The following is a 14,145-nucleotide window of genomic DNA, read 5'->3' on the forward strand; positions in this document are numbered from 1 at the left end:
AGGACCAAATGGCATCTTGTGACTAAAAACTGTGTTTTTTTTAAAGTCTGTCACGTCACAGAAACCACAAGGCAAACAGGAAGTGGTTTTAGCGTTTTTCTAAGAGAGCAGTTTTGTCACAGTTTATGCATATGATCGCACCAGTGATTGTGATCAGTTCTGCTGTTCTTAGAAGTTTTATGGGGATACAGTCAGTGACACATGGCCGTCCTAATATGTGATTTGTGAAAAGAGTGTGAAAGGAGACCCCCCCCCCCCCCCCCACAGCCAACCACTTGAAGAAATTGCAGATTGAGGCTTTAACGTTTGCCGTTACGAAAAACGGCAAACGGGGGGGAGGGCTTTTTCTACCTTTATTGATAAATGAAAAGTAGACTGACAGGAAATGGGGAGAGAGATGGGGGAGGGGGGGACACGCAGCAAAGGTCGTCGGGATCGGGACTCGAACACCACGACACCACGCTGACAGTCAGGCCTAGGTGCCCAGACGGCTACGCCAGCCGCCCGGGCCTTCAAATACTCTTTTAATCATAAAATAACTAATAACCAAAAATAGGCGATCTACAAGCTTACAACACGGCGCGCTGTGACGTGTTGTAAGGCTTGTAGATCGCCTATTTTCGGTTATTAGTTATGACACACTTCCATAGAAGAATCCAAATGACTGAGATCAGTCGTGGAGACTGAGAACGTTACTCCATGCACGTGTGTGTGTGTGTGTGTGTGTGTGTGTGTGTGTGTGTGTGTGTGTGTGTGTGTGTGTGTGTGTGTGTGTGTGTGTGTGTGTGTGTGTGTGTGTGTGTGTGTGTGTGTTCCGTACCAGCTCATTCTCCTGCTCCTCTGAATACGACACATAGGACGACATGCGTCCGTAGCGGCGGTGTGACGTCTCATCGAACCTGGTGCAGAAAAAAACAAATGACAAAACCACTGAATAAAACACCTTAATGAACCACATGAATCCTAGCATCCCTATTCTGGGGGGGGGGGTGAACATTCTGTGAAAATAGCAGTTCTTCAAGCTCACATTGCATTTGCGTTGTGATGCATTGTGAGCGTGTAGAGCGGCCGTTTTCGGCGAAGAGATTTGGTGTAGAGGCAAACAGGAGGGAACCCAATATAGACCCTAGGGGACCCTGGTCAACAAATGATGTATGGTTTTAAGTGATTAATTCATCGTAATTGCTTTGTTCATCACCTACAATTTCAATTTGGGCATTTAGCTGACGCTCTTATCCAGGGCGACTTCATCATCATCATCATAACCTTTATTTCAACTCGGAATACAGTTAAGGGGCAGGCCCTCATTTTCAATGTAGCCGAGATACAACAATAACATCAACAGAGATACATTTATATACATCAATATTAATGTATTAAATAATCAGAAGACAGGGAATACTCAAAAATGTTTTCAAGAACTAAAAAGATACATCAGAAAATGTATTGAAGCGGTTACAGTCTGGAACAAAAGTGTTGGAAACCATTGCCCTATATTGGCCCAAGGAAGGCAGCGATCTAATTTTTAGGGACTTCTGGAGCTCATTCCAAGCAGATGGAGCACTAATAGAAAATGCTGCCTTGCCTAGCTCTGTATGAGCAAATGGAACCTTGAGCGTCAGGACCCGCTCACTAGAGCGGGTCTGGTAAGACAAGTACGAGATCGTAATAAGCAGAGCAAAGGCTGCAGCACACTCCATCTGACCCCGACATGTGTTCACCTTCAGTAGGTCAATAAGAACAAAATGACATCATAAGACCTTTGGCCTTTCTGTTGTTCATTTCGGCTGTTTTTGCACCTCCAAGATTTTCCAACTATCCGAATACGTCCGCTGGATGAACGTCATGTGTGATGGGTCAGACATTCAATGAGCATATGTTTTTTTTTCTCCGCAATCTGTCAGCAACGCATCAAGGTCAGTTTGGAAGAAGTAAGGAGGTACAAACCTCTGTACTCCCTCTCTGAGCGACTACAGACAACCAGAAAGCAGTTAATGAATGGAGAGAGGTAGCACACACTTTGCCCACTGTGTCTGTCGCCATAAAAAGGCGATGGATGTAAGCAAACGGTTTAGGACCGTATTAAAATAGTAGGCACAGGGTTTGATTATTCATGCCTGAGAGAGGGTGCAGACTGACTGATGACATATTGGGTGTCACGTGCGACAGACAGTGTTGTTATTCTGGCGGACTGCGGTGTATTAAAATAAACGAAGGCGCTCCAAAGAGTAAATGAGTTCTGTTTCTTGTCCTAATAGTGTCTAAAGCAGCTCTACACCTTGGCTTGGACGATACAAAATCACTGTTCCAGCAGTGTACAGTATACAGTGAGCCATTCTACCATTCAGAACTCAGAGTGGAGAGTATAAAACACGCTCGTCCTCGCCAAACTTTCTTCGGTTTCCGGAAGCCATGCCCTCGCCAGAAGGTTTACCGTCGGTTGGAATATGCTGCAGCCTTTAGCATGAACTCTAGTCCATTGGTTTTCAAAGTGGGGTCCGGGGACCCCCAGGGGTACTTGAGGGGGTTCCAGGGGGTCCCCAGCTAAATGATGGATAGGAACCAAATGGAACCTTATGCGTCTGTACAAATGGAACCAAATGGACCCTAACGGGTCCATTTGGTTCCATTTGTACACTCTCAGAGTTAAATTAACAATATAAATTGGGGTCCCATGGATAGAAATGCCATTAAATGGGGGTCCGTAGCCTAATGCATGTCAAACTGCGGGTCCTTGAAATAATTTTTTTACGGCTAGAGACGTAAAAATCTTCTCTTATGGGGGTCCCTGGCTTATCTTTTTTAATGGGGGTCCGCGGGCTAATAAGTGTCAATTTGGGGGTCCTTGACATGAAAAAGTTTGAGAACCACTGCTCTAGTCAACTAACAACAGGTTAATAGTCATATAGAGTGCAGATAGAGAGAACAATGTAGTGTCTCAAATAACGTGGGATACCGGGTATTCAGGTAAACAATGAACCTAACATAACCCATTCATACAAACAGAAAAGGTAACATTTCACATTGACCTCCATCTTGTGGGTGTGATATACTGTAAACTGACCCTTCATTGTTGTCTGAGACGAGAGCCAGGCGCCCATAGTCCCACATCTTCTTCCTGATAACAGTGAAGAGGGTCAGCAGCACCTGTGATTGACACGACACACAACCAATACAATGTCACTTTACTGGTGACCACTGACCAGTCAACAAGGCTTACAACAGTATGAGATGCTTTGCAATGCACTCGTTTTGTTCATTGCCCACACGTTAGTTCTAAGCAGTGGTGTAAAGTAACTAAGTACATTTACTCAAGATACTGTACTTAAGTACAATTGTGAGATACTTTTACTTTACTGGAGTATTTCCAATCGTCTATACTTTTACTTCTACTCCACTACATCTCAGAGGCAAATATTGTACTTTTACTCCACTAAAATTATTTGAAAACTTTAGTTACTAGTTACTTTGCAGATATAAATTATTACATTATAAAACATACATTATCCACTTTAGCCCTATTTTATATACATAGGCTATTTGAAAATAGCCGATCTACAAGCTCACAACGCGTCGCATTGTGAGCTTGTAGATCTGCTATTTTCAAAAAACTGTGTACTTTTACTTTTGGTTTTTTTTTTTGTACTTTTACTCAAGTAAATTTTGAATTCTGGACTTTTACTTATAACGGAGTATTTCTAAATTGCAGTATTGATACTTTTACTTAAGTAAAATATTTGAGTACTTTTTCCACCACTGGTTCTAAGCGGCAATAATAATGAATGGCATGAATGAGAGCATTTCTCACGCTCTCTAAGCTCATGAGATGTCGGATCCATTTCAAAGAAGCAATTAAAGAGGCGTAGAAGAGGCCTTTTGGTCAGGAGTGTGTCTTAGCCGACCAGAACGGCTAAGACACATGTGAGTGACAGAGAAAAGAGCAGGAATAGATCAAAGTTAGCATGCTTGTTCCACTTTCAACTAGTATGAATGTCAGTTATTATAAGGATAGCTAAACACACACAAGTCCCATTTACAATTGTCATTTATTGCATCTCAACTGGTTCACGTTCCATTTACACCTGGCCACTAAGAGTTTGATTCCTGTGCTATTTTCGCCACATGAGTCACGACCGCACTGTCTAGACCGCACTCTCACATCATCCCTATCACTGCATGTAGTGTTGTGAGCTTGTAGTTCGGCCATTTTCACTATTTTGCATGACATTGTTGTATGACAAAGAATACATGGGCCCTATGCATACAAGCAAAGAAACATCTGCCCTCGCAAATACAAATATGAAGTCTTTCTTCCTATGTTCCTATGTTCCTATGTGAAAGAGGAGTGTTACGTTACTTCCTTCACATGTTGGTACCTCTGATATTAGTTATAAGTTGTGTTCCATTCCAGTCAAACACAGTGGCTCTCTGGAAAGACTCTGCTACACTAAATGGAACAGAACCTTAAAGGGGTATTTCACTTTCAAATAAAATAAACATAAAAAATATATATATAAAATAAATGAAAAAAAGTAGTGGAAAAATCATGGCTCCCTCAGGCATTAGAATGTCCTTTTAATGCGTGAGGGGGCCATGATTTTTCCATAACTTTTTTCATTTATGTTTTATATTTGTTTTTAATGTTTATTTTATTTGAAAGTGAAATATCCCTTTAATTAGTAATATCATTGGTAAAACCTTTGAATGAAGTAACATTGCACTCTTATTTCATGCCAATGTAGCACTTGCTGGAATGCCCTACCCAAAGGAGTAAAGGAGTGTAAAACCCTACTCACTTTCAAAACTGCCCTAAAGAATCACCTTCAGGAGGCTGCAATTCCAAACTGGCCCCTGACAAAGTCTTAACCTAACCCCCCCCCCTCCTAAAACTGTTTATTGTACATATTTATTGTTTTTCATACCAGTAACATGTAAGCTGATTGTATGACGTTCTGCATAGTAGTGTATATTTGTATGTCTTAAATGTCATCATGATTTGAGTGCGTGGGGATCTCATTTTAAATAAGCCACTGTGCTTTCATGAGCGATCCAGTTTAGAGGACCTTGTATTGTGAATTGTACTTCCATGTACTTTTACATGTCTTTCTAAATAAAGTATTCAATCAATCAATCAATGCATAGGGCCCATTAGCAATAATTCATGAAAACAAAACATAAAAAGATTAAATCTGGACAAAAAAGGTTTCTGCCGGACAGCGACGATTTGCATGTTCACACATGAGACATGACACACTTAATGTAAACCAGGGGTCTTAAACAGGGGTCCCGGACCCCTCGGGGTCCTCAGAGTTACTACAATGGGGCCCCCAAATCTTGAACCCTAGCATTCCTATTCTGAGGGGAACATTAGCCGAATATAGCCGATCTACAACTGGGCTTGTAGATCTGCTATTTTCGGCCAAAGTGGTTTGGTGTAGAGTGAAAAAGAGCAAACCAGGTACAAGTTTATAAGTGGCTAAATGTCTGAAAATATACATTGAACATGAATCCAACACAACACAACACAATGACAGTGCTGTCAAAACAAGCCTATGAAGCCATCTATGAAATGTATGAAAAGGTTTAAAGGAGTAGTTCACCTAAAAAAATTACTTATTTTCTATCAATTACACATGAATTAAAACAGTTGTATACAGGCTATTTATTATATTATGACTCTGGTAGGAGACTCAATTGACCTGCATATTAAGTCGCCTACCGGAGACTCTACCGGTCATCAGATTATTGGCTTAGGAATGCGACAAAAACTAAAATAATCTCTGTGAAGTCAAAGCTTCATGGGGTGTGTAATTGATAGAAAATAAGTACATTTTTTGGGTGAACTACTCCTTTAATCTGCAACACAGTTTTATACAATATGTAGTGGGGGGTGAGTGGGTGGGGGTCCCTGCTTCATCTCTCTCTCGGCTAAGGGGTCCTTGGACTGCTGTAAACAATGACCCAACCCACCAGGAAGACGGTGAAGTCCAGCAGCAGGACGATGGGGACCCCTCCAAAGCTGACCCCCTTCAGCACGGTGCTCTGAGCCGAGCTGAAGCAGCTGCTGTTGTCCGCCGGCGTAGTGCCGTTAGCCGCCAGCAGGGCCTGCTCCTCCCACCACATGGAAGACATCACTGGACTCTGTTATAGCGGAGGGGGAGAAGAAGAAGATCATTATAAAAATACAGAACTAAATAGATTCAAGAGGTTTCATTTGTCATTTTTGTTGTAAGCATTTCTGCTCCATCTGTGGTTCCCCAGCCATACCCACGGTATGGCTGCTTCCCCAAAGTCATGCTAATATCAGTGAGCTGAAACACAGCTGCACTGCTCAATTCAAAACAAAGCTCATCTGACTGGAATAAACTTCCTCTTTTTCAGATATTTATTTGCCTGCTTCTGCTGCTGCAAGAGACTACCTTATTTTGAAAACAACCTTTTTGTGCATTTAAATAAAAAATCACACCCTGTGTGAAGTGGGCGGTGTCTTGCTAGCTAATCACAATACTGAATGGAGTCAACCAATCATGTACAAAAGATAAATACATTTATTGAAACACTCTTTATGATGGACGAAACCATAACTTTACAAAAACAAATTTATGGTTTTTGTAAAGTTATGGTTGCTTATATAGGGCTATGCACATGTGTCATGTGACACTGGCCAATCACAGTCCTGAATAGATTGTGATTGGCCAATCACAGCGCAGGATAATTGTACAAACTTTTAGGGCCGGTTTCACTGCCCAAGAAAAAGTACATTTTTCCAAATCTCACTTATAGGGGCGGTTTCACCGCCCAAAAAGGTAATATTATTTCGTATCCCATTTTTCTATTTTCTAGCACAGAGGTCTTCAACAGGGGGTCCGCCAAATCTTTGTGTGATTTTTTACACTTCAATCAAGCATCCCTATTCTGAGGAGAACTTTAGCCAAATCTACAAGCGCTGCGAGGCGTTGTGCGCTTGTAGATCTGCTATTTTCGGCAAAGTGGTTTAATATAGGGGGGAAAAAGAGCAGGCTAAGTACAGTAGAGTGAAAGGTCAGGTATACTAAGTATTGTTTAACTCATTCAGTGCCAAAAATATTTCTGGCTATATCACCCCTGTGCCAAGGCCAAAAATACATTGTAAAAAAAAAGTGCTTAGGAGCCGAGATACAGCCTTTTTCAGTAAGAAGTTAAACAAGAAGTGAATGGAGCAGCAAATCTTCAAATCATCATATCTTGGGTTCTGAACCTTTTTTTTCCAAAAATAATTAAAAAAAATAAAATAAAGAAATTTAAAAAAAATATATATATCTTTTTTTCTTTTTTTCATGACGTCGGAGACGTCATTGGCACTCTGGGCTTATGAAAAACGTGACGTCGGCGACGTCATTGGCACTGAATGAGTTGTTAAGTGCATGGTTAAATGTCTAGAAATACACATCAACATGAATCCAACATGATAGTGCTGTGAAACAAGTCTATGAAGCTGCCTATGAAATCTATGAAAAAATTAAAATTCTATACAATACATAATGGGGGTCCCTGCTTTTATCTCGCTCTCAGCCAAGGGGTCCTTGGCCTGAAAACCTTGAAGACCCCTGTTGAGAGCTGGAGGGGGGGGTGGGAGAGCAAGCTCTCTGTATGTTTGTGTGTTTGTAGTGTAGGCAATTAGAACCCGGCCCATGCCAAACTCTGGGGTCCCAAAGGTATAATAAAAAAAGCTATAATACAAACTTAGGTTATCGTTGCTGTTGGATGGAAACCTTGTATGTCCAAAACTGTGCGTAAAAAATATTTAAAACTAGTGAAAATAGCAGATCTACAAGCTCACAACGTATCGTGACACGTTGTAAGCTTGCAGATCTGCTATTTTCACTACTTTTGTGCAACATTCTTGTACGATGATGAAGCAATGGAATATAATACAAGGGTGCTAAAGCAGTAATAAGTATTAAAGTGTGACAAACTTAAATAGCCTTACAAAAGAAACCCAGTATAGATATACAGAGACAAATTAGATTTGGAATTGCATCTCCCCTGGGTTACTGGGGTCGGATATATATATCGTCTGTCGGGTTTGGAAACCTCATTTGTCCAAAACTGTTAATTTTTTCAGGATTCAAATTCAAAAGCATCAAAAGTAGCAGATCTACAAGCTCGAAACGTGTCGCTTGGCGCAGCGTTTCGAGCTTGCTACTTTTGATGCTTTAGTGTGACGCTGTGGTATGATCAAATAGGACGTTAATTTACGAAAAAACAACACAAAAAGTTTAAATATGGAAATAAAAGGTTTCTGCCCGACAGCAACGATATTACTAAATGTTGCAGCCAGAAGAAAATATGAAGGCAATACCAGCCTTTCTCATGATATGGACCAGTGGCGTACCCACTGTAGAGGCAGGGCCCAACTAAGATCTCGCCTCCCCTAAAAAAAACTAAATAACCCGAAAAGGTGTCATTGTGTGCTTAATGTCCTCAAAGTAACGCATCCAACAGGCTTTGAACTGAGCAGATTGGACCTAACGTTCCTGAGATAATGGCCAAAACATCTGAAAAACGGCCACTTTCGCCGGTTTTTCGATCGCCGATTTTCTATTGAGTTGAAATTTCTTTTTTGGGGGTAATAGAGGGGGGGGGGGGGGGAGAATCTCGCCTGCCCTAAATGTAAATCCTGGGAATTACATTTACTTTTTCCTTTCCTAGAAATGTAGTCGAGTCAAAAGTACAATATTTGTCCAAAGAAAAATACTCAAGTAAAGAGTACAGATACTGAAAAAAAAAAATAAACAAATGAAATGTATAGGGTTTCAGTTTAAAAGTTAACTGTTCCCGGGATATGATCTGTTTCTGGTAATAAGAGCAGAGATATGTTTTCATATGGATGGACAAGAGGCCATATTATTTCACACTGACATTGTGGGAGGTTAAACATGGCTGTCTGCTGGGTAACGGTGGATGAAAGGATAATGAGCCACATAATCACTATGTCCTCTGTTCAACTCCAGCTGGACGTCTGTGTATGGATGTACACCTTCCTGCTCTAAAATGTCTGTCTCTCTCTAAAACCAGTTGAGGTTCTCAAAGTGGGATCCGGGGACCCCCAGGGATCCTTGAGGGGGTTCCAGGGGGTCCCAAGCAAAACAAGGAACAGTAGGAACTAGTGATGTGCGGGTCGGGTTTTTTCATGACCCGCCCCGCCCCAACCCGCGACGGAACGCGACCCGCCTCAACCCGCCCCGCGAACCCATATATAAATCTATGGCTCAACCCGCCCCGCGACCCGCGGTGGGAATATATATATATATTATATAGCGCTCTTTTAAGTACCCAAAGTCCCTTTAAATGTCTACAGTAGCACAACATTGTCATGGGCTGAATAAACAAGCATGTTGGTCAAAATAGGGTTTTTTTTTTTTTTTTTCGTGGAGAGCGGCTGACCCGCTCACCCTCAGCCCGCATAATTTTCTCTGAAATCCTGACTCGACCTACCCGCGCCGCGGGTTGACCCGCGGGTCCCGCGGGTTACGGGTCGACCCGCTCATCACTAGTAGGAACACCTAAAGCCCTTTTTTATTTTTGGGTTATTTGAAAATAGACTATTCTACACAACGCTGTGAGCTTGTAGACCTCTGCTATTGTCAACAAAGATGTTGACAAATCTCTTATGGGGGGTCCCTGCTGGCACAATATCATATCAAATTGCGGCCAAATACACATCAATGTGGGGGTCCTTGACATGAAAATGGCTGAGAAGAGAACTACAGCTGCTGTATCACGTTTACACATCATGTTTACACGTGTTTACAACGAGAAAAAAAAAACGCAAAAAAAAACGGAAGTCTCGCTAGACGAGATTGAAATCTCGAGATTTCAATCTCGTCTAGCGAGGCTTCCGTTTTTTTTTTTGGCATAGTGTTCTGTCACTATGAACGTCAGATTTCACCAAAACAAAACAAAACAAAACAAAAAAGCTATTAAAATACGCGATCTAACGCAAGGCCTATTGGGGCACGTTTTAAGCTGTGGCGGACCCCGGGATGGAGTTATGACATGTTTCTACTGTACCATTCATCCTAAGATATATCATGGAAAGGGTAAGAAAACTGTGGTCCAAAATTCACCTTTAACCCTTAAAGGTTTCATGACGTTCAGTTTTACCACACATTAAAAGTCTTTGTCATGGTCCTTCAAACGTGTATAGAAAGTTTTAACAAAACATTCCACTGCATTGATCCATGGCAGGTGTTTTTCTCTCACATTTCTAAAGCCTTTTTAAAAAAAAGAAATCTTTGCCTGCGGGTGTCGCTGGTGAGGGATTTTGCCTGTCAATCATCGCCTCTGCTCCGCCCCCCCCCCCAAAGGAAAGGATAGGGGAGGGGAGGGGCGAGGAGGAGAGTGGGCGGGATTAATGGGCTGTGACCTCACTGCCGAAGGGCCAAGCTCAGATTACTTTTCAGCCTAATTATTCAGAAAACCCCAGACCACAGACAATCCACTGAATGTTCAAAGTTCAGATTTTATGGGTGTAATTGAGGTCATAAAACCCCCCAAAAAACATAAAAAATAGACCTGAGGCCGATTCTAAAAATGTTTTCTAAATCCCAACAGTTTTTTTAAAGAAAAAAAGAAATCCACAAGCTCGTAGTGCGGCACCGAGTGCCGCGCTACGAGCTTGTATATCTGCTATTTTTGAATAGCCAAAGAAATCTTAAAAATGACACAGATGCGTTTCAGGTCTTAATGGGTTAAGAATACACAACTTTAACCCATTAAAACCAGGAAAGCATCTGTTGCCATTTTAGATTTTTAGCGTTGGCCGTTCAAAAATAGCAGATGTACAAGCTCACAGCGAGCTCCGAGCTTGTACAATCTGCTATTTTTGAAATTTCTCAAAAAAGTGTGAGAACTGCTGATTTAGAAGGCATTTGTAGAATGGGCCTCAGTCAGGTCTTAACAAATTACGTATTTTCTATCAATTACACACCCCATGATGGCTTGATTTCACAGGATTTATTTTTGTTTTTGTGGCATTCATAAGACAATAATTTGATGACCGTGTGTATTTCCGGTAGGAGACACAAATCATCTACTTTGTGTCTCCTACCGGCTACATTAGCCGGTAGGAGACGGGAATCAAATTATTAGCTTAGGAATGCCACAAAAACAAAAAACAAATCCATGGATTCAAGGCTTCATTACTATTTTTACTCAAATCTATATATTTGAGTCTACATTATTTATTTATTTTTAACTCAAGCAATTTTTTGTCCTGCAACAAAATATTTTGAGATGGGGGTCTGCGGCCAAATACATATCATTTTGGGGGTCCTTGACGTGAAAACGTTTCTACAAATTCTACGATTCTACAAAATGTCTTCTAAATCCTAACAGTGTTTTTGAAAAAAACTTACGTTGCTTTATATCAGTGGTTCTCAAACCTTTTCATCATTTTTCACGATTTTCAAAAAGAAAATCATGATTTTTTCAAAAATAGCAGATCTACAAGCTCATGTGAGCTATGAGCATGTAGATCTGCTATTTTTTAATAGCCAAAGAAATCTAGAAAATGACACAGACGCGTTGCCAGATTGAGAGGGTTAATGTGTAACAATGTTGACTAAGTCATTTCACATTGATCACAAGGCACAGCAGTGTGTTTTACAGTGAAGACAGTAAGACAGAACACTTCAACTTTGAACAGTTCAAAGGAGTCCATGATGTATAAATGCACATGGTCACAAGTCTCTAGTGATGTGATGATGTGCCCCACCTTGGTGGGAATAGGATTAACCCCGCTTCAAGAGAGTCATGCATGTCAACAACAGTGTTGCCACATTCCGCGAGAGAAACAAGCAACCGGGTCTAAGAAAACACACACCAAATTAAGCAACTATTACAGGCTACATCACATGAGCACATTCAAACCTATATATATATATACGTCAGCTATGACAACACGTTAAAAAAAACCTGAGGGGAAAAAAGTGTGCACACAAATCTGGTACGGGGGTCCCTGACACAAATTATCATTTCAGATTGGGGGGGGGGTCTGTGGACAAATGCACATTCATTTGGGTGTCCTTGACATGAACATATTTGAGAACCACTGGTTTAAACAACATAATGAAGGAAGCCGAAATAAGCACTACACTTTAGAAACCCCCCCCCCAAGAAAAAAACTTTTATAAAAAGGTTTACAGAAAAACAAGCCCAAGTGGCTTATAATAAGCAGACATGGCAACACTGGTCAACACAGTGACTTGTGCTGTAAACACATAATCCTCTGGTTGCTGCCAAAGCCACAATAACTATTACTAAACTCATACTTTATTATGTATCTGTATATGTTGTTCTCTTGCATCATGGACACTCACTTACATATGAATTTATTACACAAGACAATCTCTTTGTGTAATAATGATTTCCTGTAGAAAGTGACAGCTGATCTGCATTGCTTCACTAACAGCTGTTTGTTACTTAGACAGATAAGATAATAACACAGAACTATAGTGGTCACACCCAGAGATGGTTAAACCAGCACAGATAGTATTAATCATTAATCATTTAGTTCATTGCACGTTGTCGTTAATTAATTAAAACATCAGTGTGTAAACCTGTCCAAAGACCACTGTGTTTGGACACAAACTGATAATAATGCCTCATAGCTAACCTAAAGCTAATAAAAGCTAAATCATCTGGCTATTATTTATAACTCCTGGGAGCTATAGTGATCTATAGAACATGTGGAAGGTGAACACATACCTGTATAGTGTGTGTTGTGTCAGTTATTTCCTCAGATGATGTGGTAACAGCATGTCCACACAGTGCAGAGCAGTGGGCTGTGAGCTCTGTGGTTTAATGGTTAATGTGTGGCTGGCTTCCTCTCCTCTCTTCAGCGTTTCATATCCGTGTCTGCGCACACACACACACAGACCTGAACCATGACCGTCATAACGTTACAGTCATGGCGGAACTTCAACCTGGTTGGCATTTCTTTCATTTACGGCCCGTACATCTACATAAACGTTCAAATTACAAATATAAAGCGCTTAACCCACGGCCACGGATGTTACAAGTTGAAACGCCTGGGTCTAAGTACCCGTATTCTCTGTATCGTTCAATAAAAAAACATTTAAATCTGATTGATGGCCATTTCACCTTTCGCTTTTCATTACGTGACCCCATCGGTTGGGAGGGAGTATTGCACTCTGATACATTATAACTCTATGATAAAATGGCCACCAATCGGGTTAAAAGGCTTTTTATTTAATAATACGGAAAATACGGGTACTTAGACCCACCCGTTTTAACTTGTTACATATGTGGCCGTGGGGTAAGCGTTTTATATTTGACATTTGAACGTTTATGTAGATGTGCTGGTTGTAAATTAATAAAGTGCCAAAAACCAGGTTGAAGTTCCACCATGACGCTCGTGACAGACGAGCGTCGTGTGAACCATGCCTAGCGCACACACTCCTCCTGCGCTCTGTGTGCGCAGTGTGGGGCGCGTCATGTGCGCAAGTGTGTGCCCCATATGTGCTCCCCCAGAGTAAGTTTACATTTATTTATTTATTTGTTAATTCCTGCAACAAAAATAAAAACAATTGTTCAGTCCTGCTCCTGCTGGTAGGAGAATGTTGTCCTTGTGAAGCTCATGGAAAAGATGTAGCTGTAGAATACAACTCTCGTAGACGTATTTATGATTCTGACGTTTTCAATCTACGAGAGTTGTAGGGTTCACCCCGCATGGACACAGGGACTTTTAGCCCTATACCCCGTAGACACTCTAAACATGTACCTACAAATTGAAAATAAAGGTGCTTACTCCCACGCCCCAAATGTTAACTCTCGCTACGGGGTAGTAGTTTAATGTAATAATCCATATCTTTCAATAAAGAAGTGTTTTAATGCCGTCTGTGGCCGATTCTGTCGGAAGTTCTCAATTGGTGGTAGTGGTAGTTACGCGCCCATCTGGTGAAACCCGGAATTACACTCAATGTAAACAGGAAGTAAACGAGGGTGAAAAAATGGCATTCGGCCACAGACGGCATTAAAACACTTCTTTATTGAAAGATATGGATTATTACATTAAACTACTACCCCGTAGCGAGAGTTAACATTTGGGGCGTGGGAGTAAGCCCCTTTATTTTCAATTTG

The 14,145-nt window shown here is 41.1% G+C and overlaps 1 protein-coding gene across 2 annotated transcripts in view; it reads right to left on the reverse strand.

Annotated features, from left to right (window-relative positions):
- LOC308103701 (CSC1-like protein 1) overlaps positions 1-12,860 on the reverse strand; it is a 44,156-nt gene extending 31,296 nt beyond the window's left edge. The window contains exons 1-4 of one of the 2 annotated variants that reach the window (XM_080453825.1): positions 12,751-12,860; positions 5,971-6,139; positions 3,065-3,147; positions 821-899 (exon numbers count right to left, since the gene is read on the reverse strand). In XM_080453825.1, coding sequence (XP_080309951.1) covers positions 821-899; positions 3,065-3,147; positions 5,971-6,132 — 324 coding nt within the window. In that variant the 5' untranslated portion in view covers positions 6,133-6,139; positions 12,751-12,860. Of the gene's footprint in view, positions 1-820; positions 900-3,064; positions 3,148-5,970; positions 6,140-12,744 lie in introns of both variants that reach the window. The other variant, XM_080453824.1, reaches the window with a different exon arrangement.
- Between the last annotated feature and the right edge of the window lie 1,285 nt (positions 12,861-14,145).

Source organism: Gymnoscopelus braueri (genome assembly GCF_963280865.1).
Source record: "Gymnoscopelus braueri genome assembly, chromosome: 16".
Taxonomy (NCBI): domain Eukaryota; kingdom Metazoa; phylum Chordata; class Actinopteri; order Myctophiformes; family Myctophidae; genus Gymnoscopelus; species Gymnoscopelus braueri.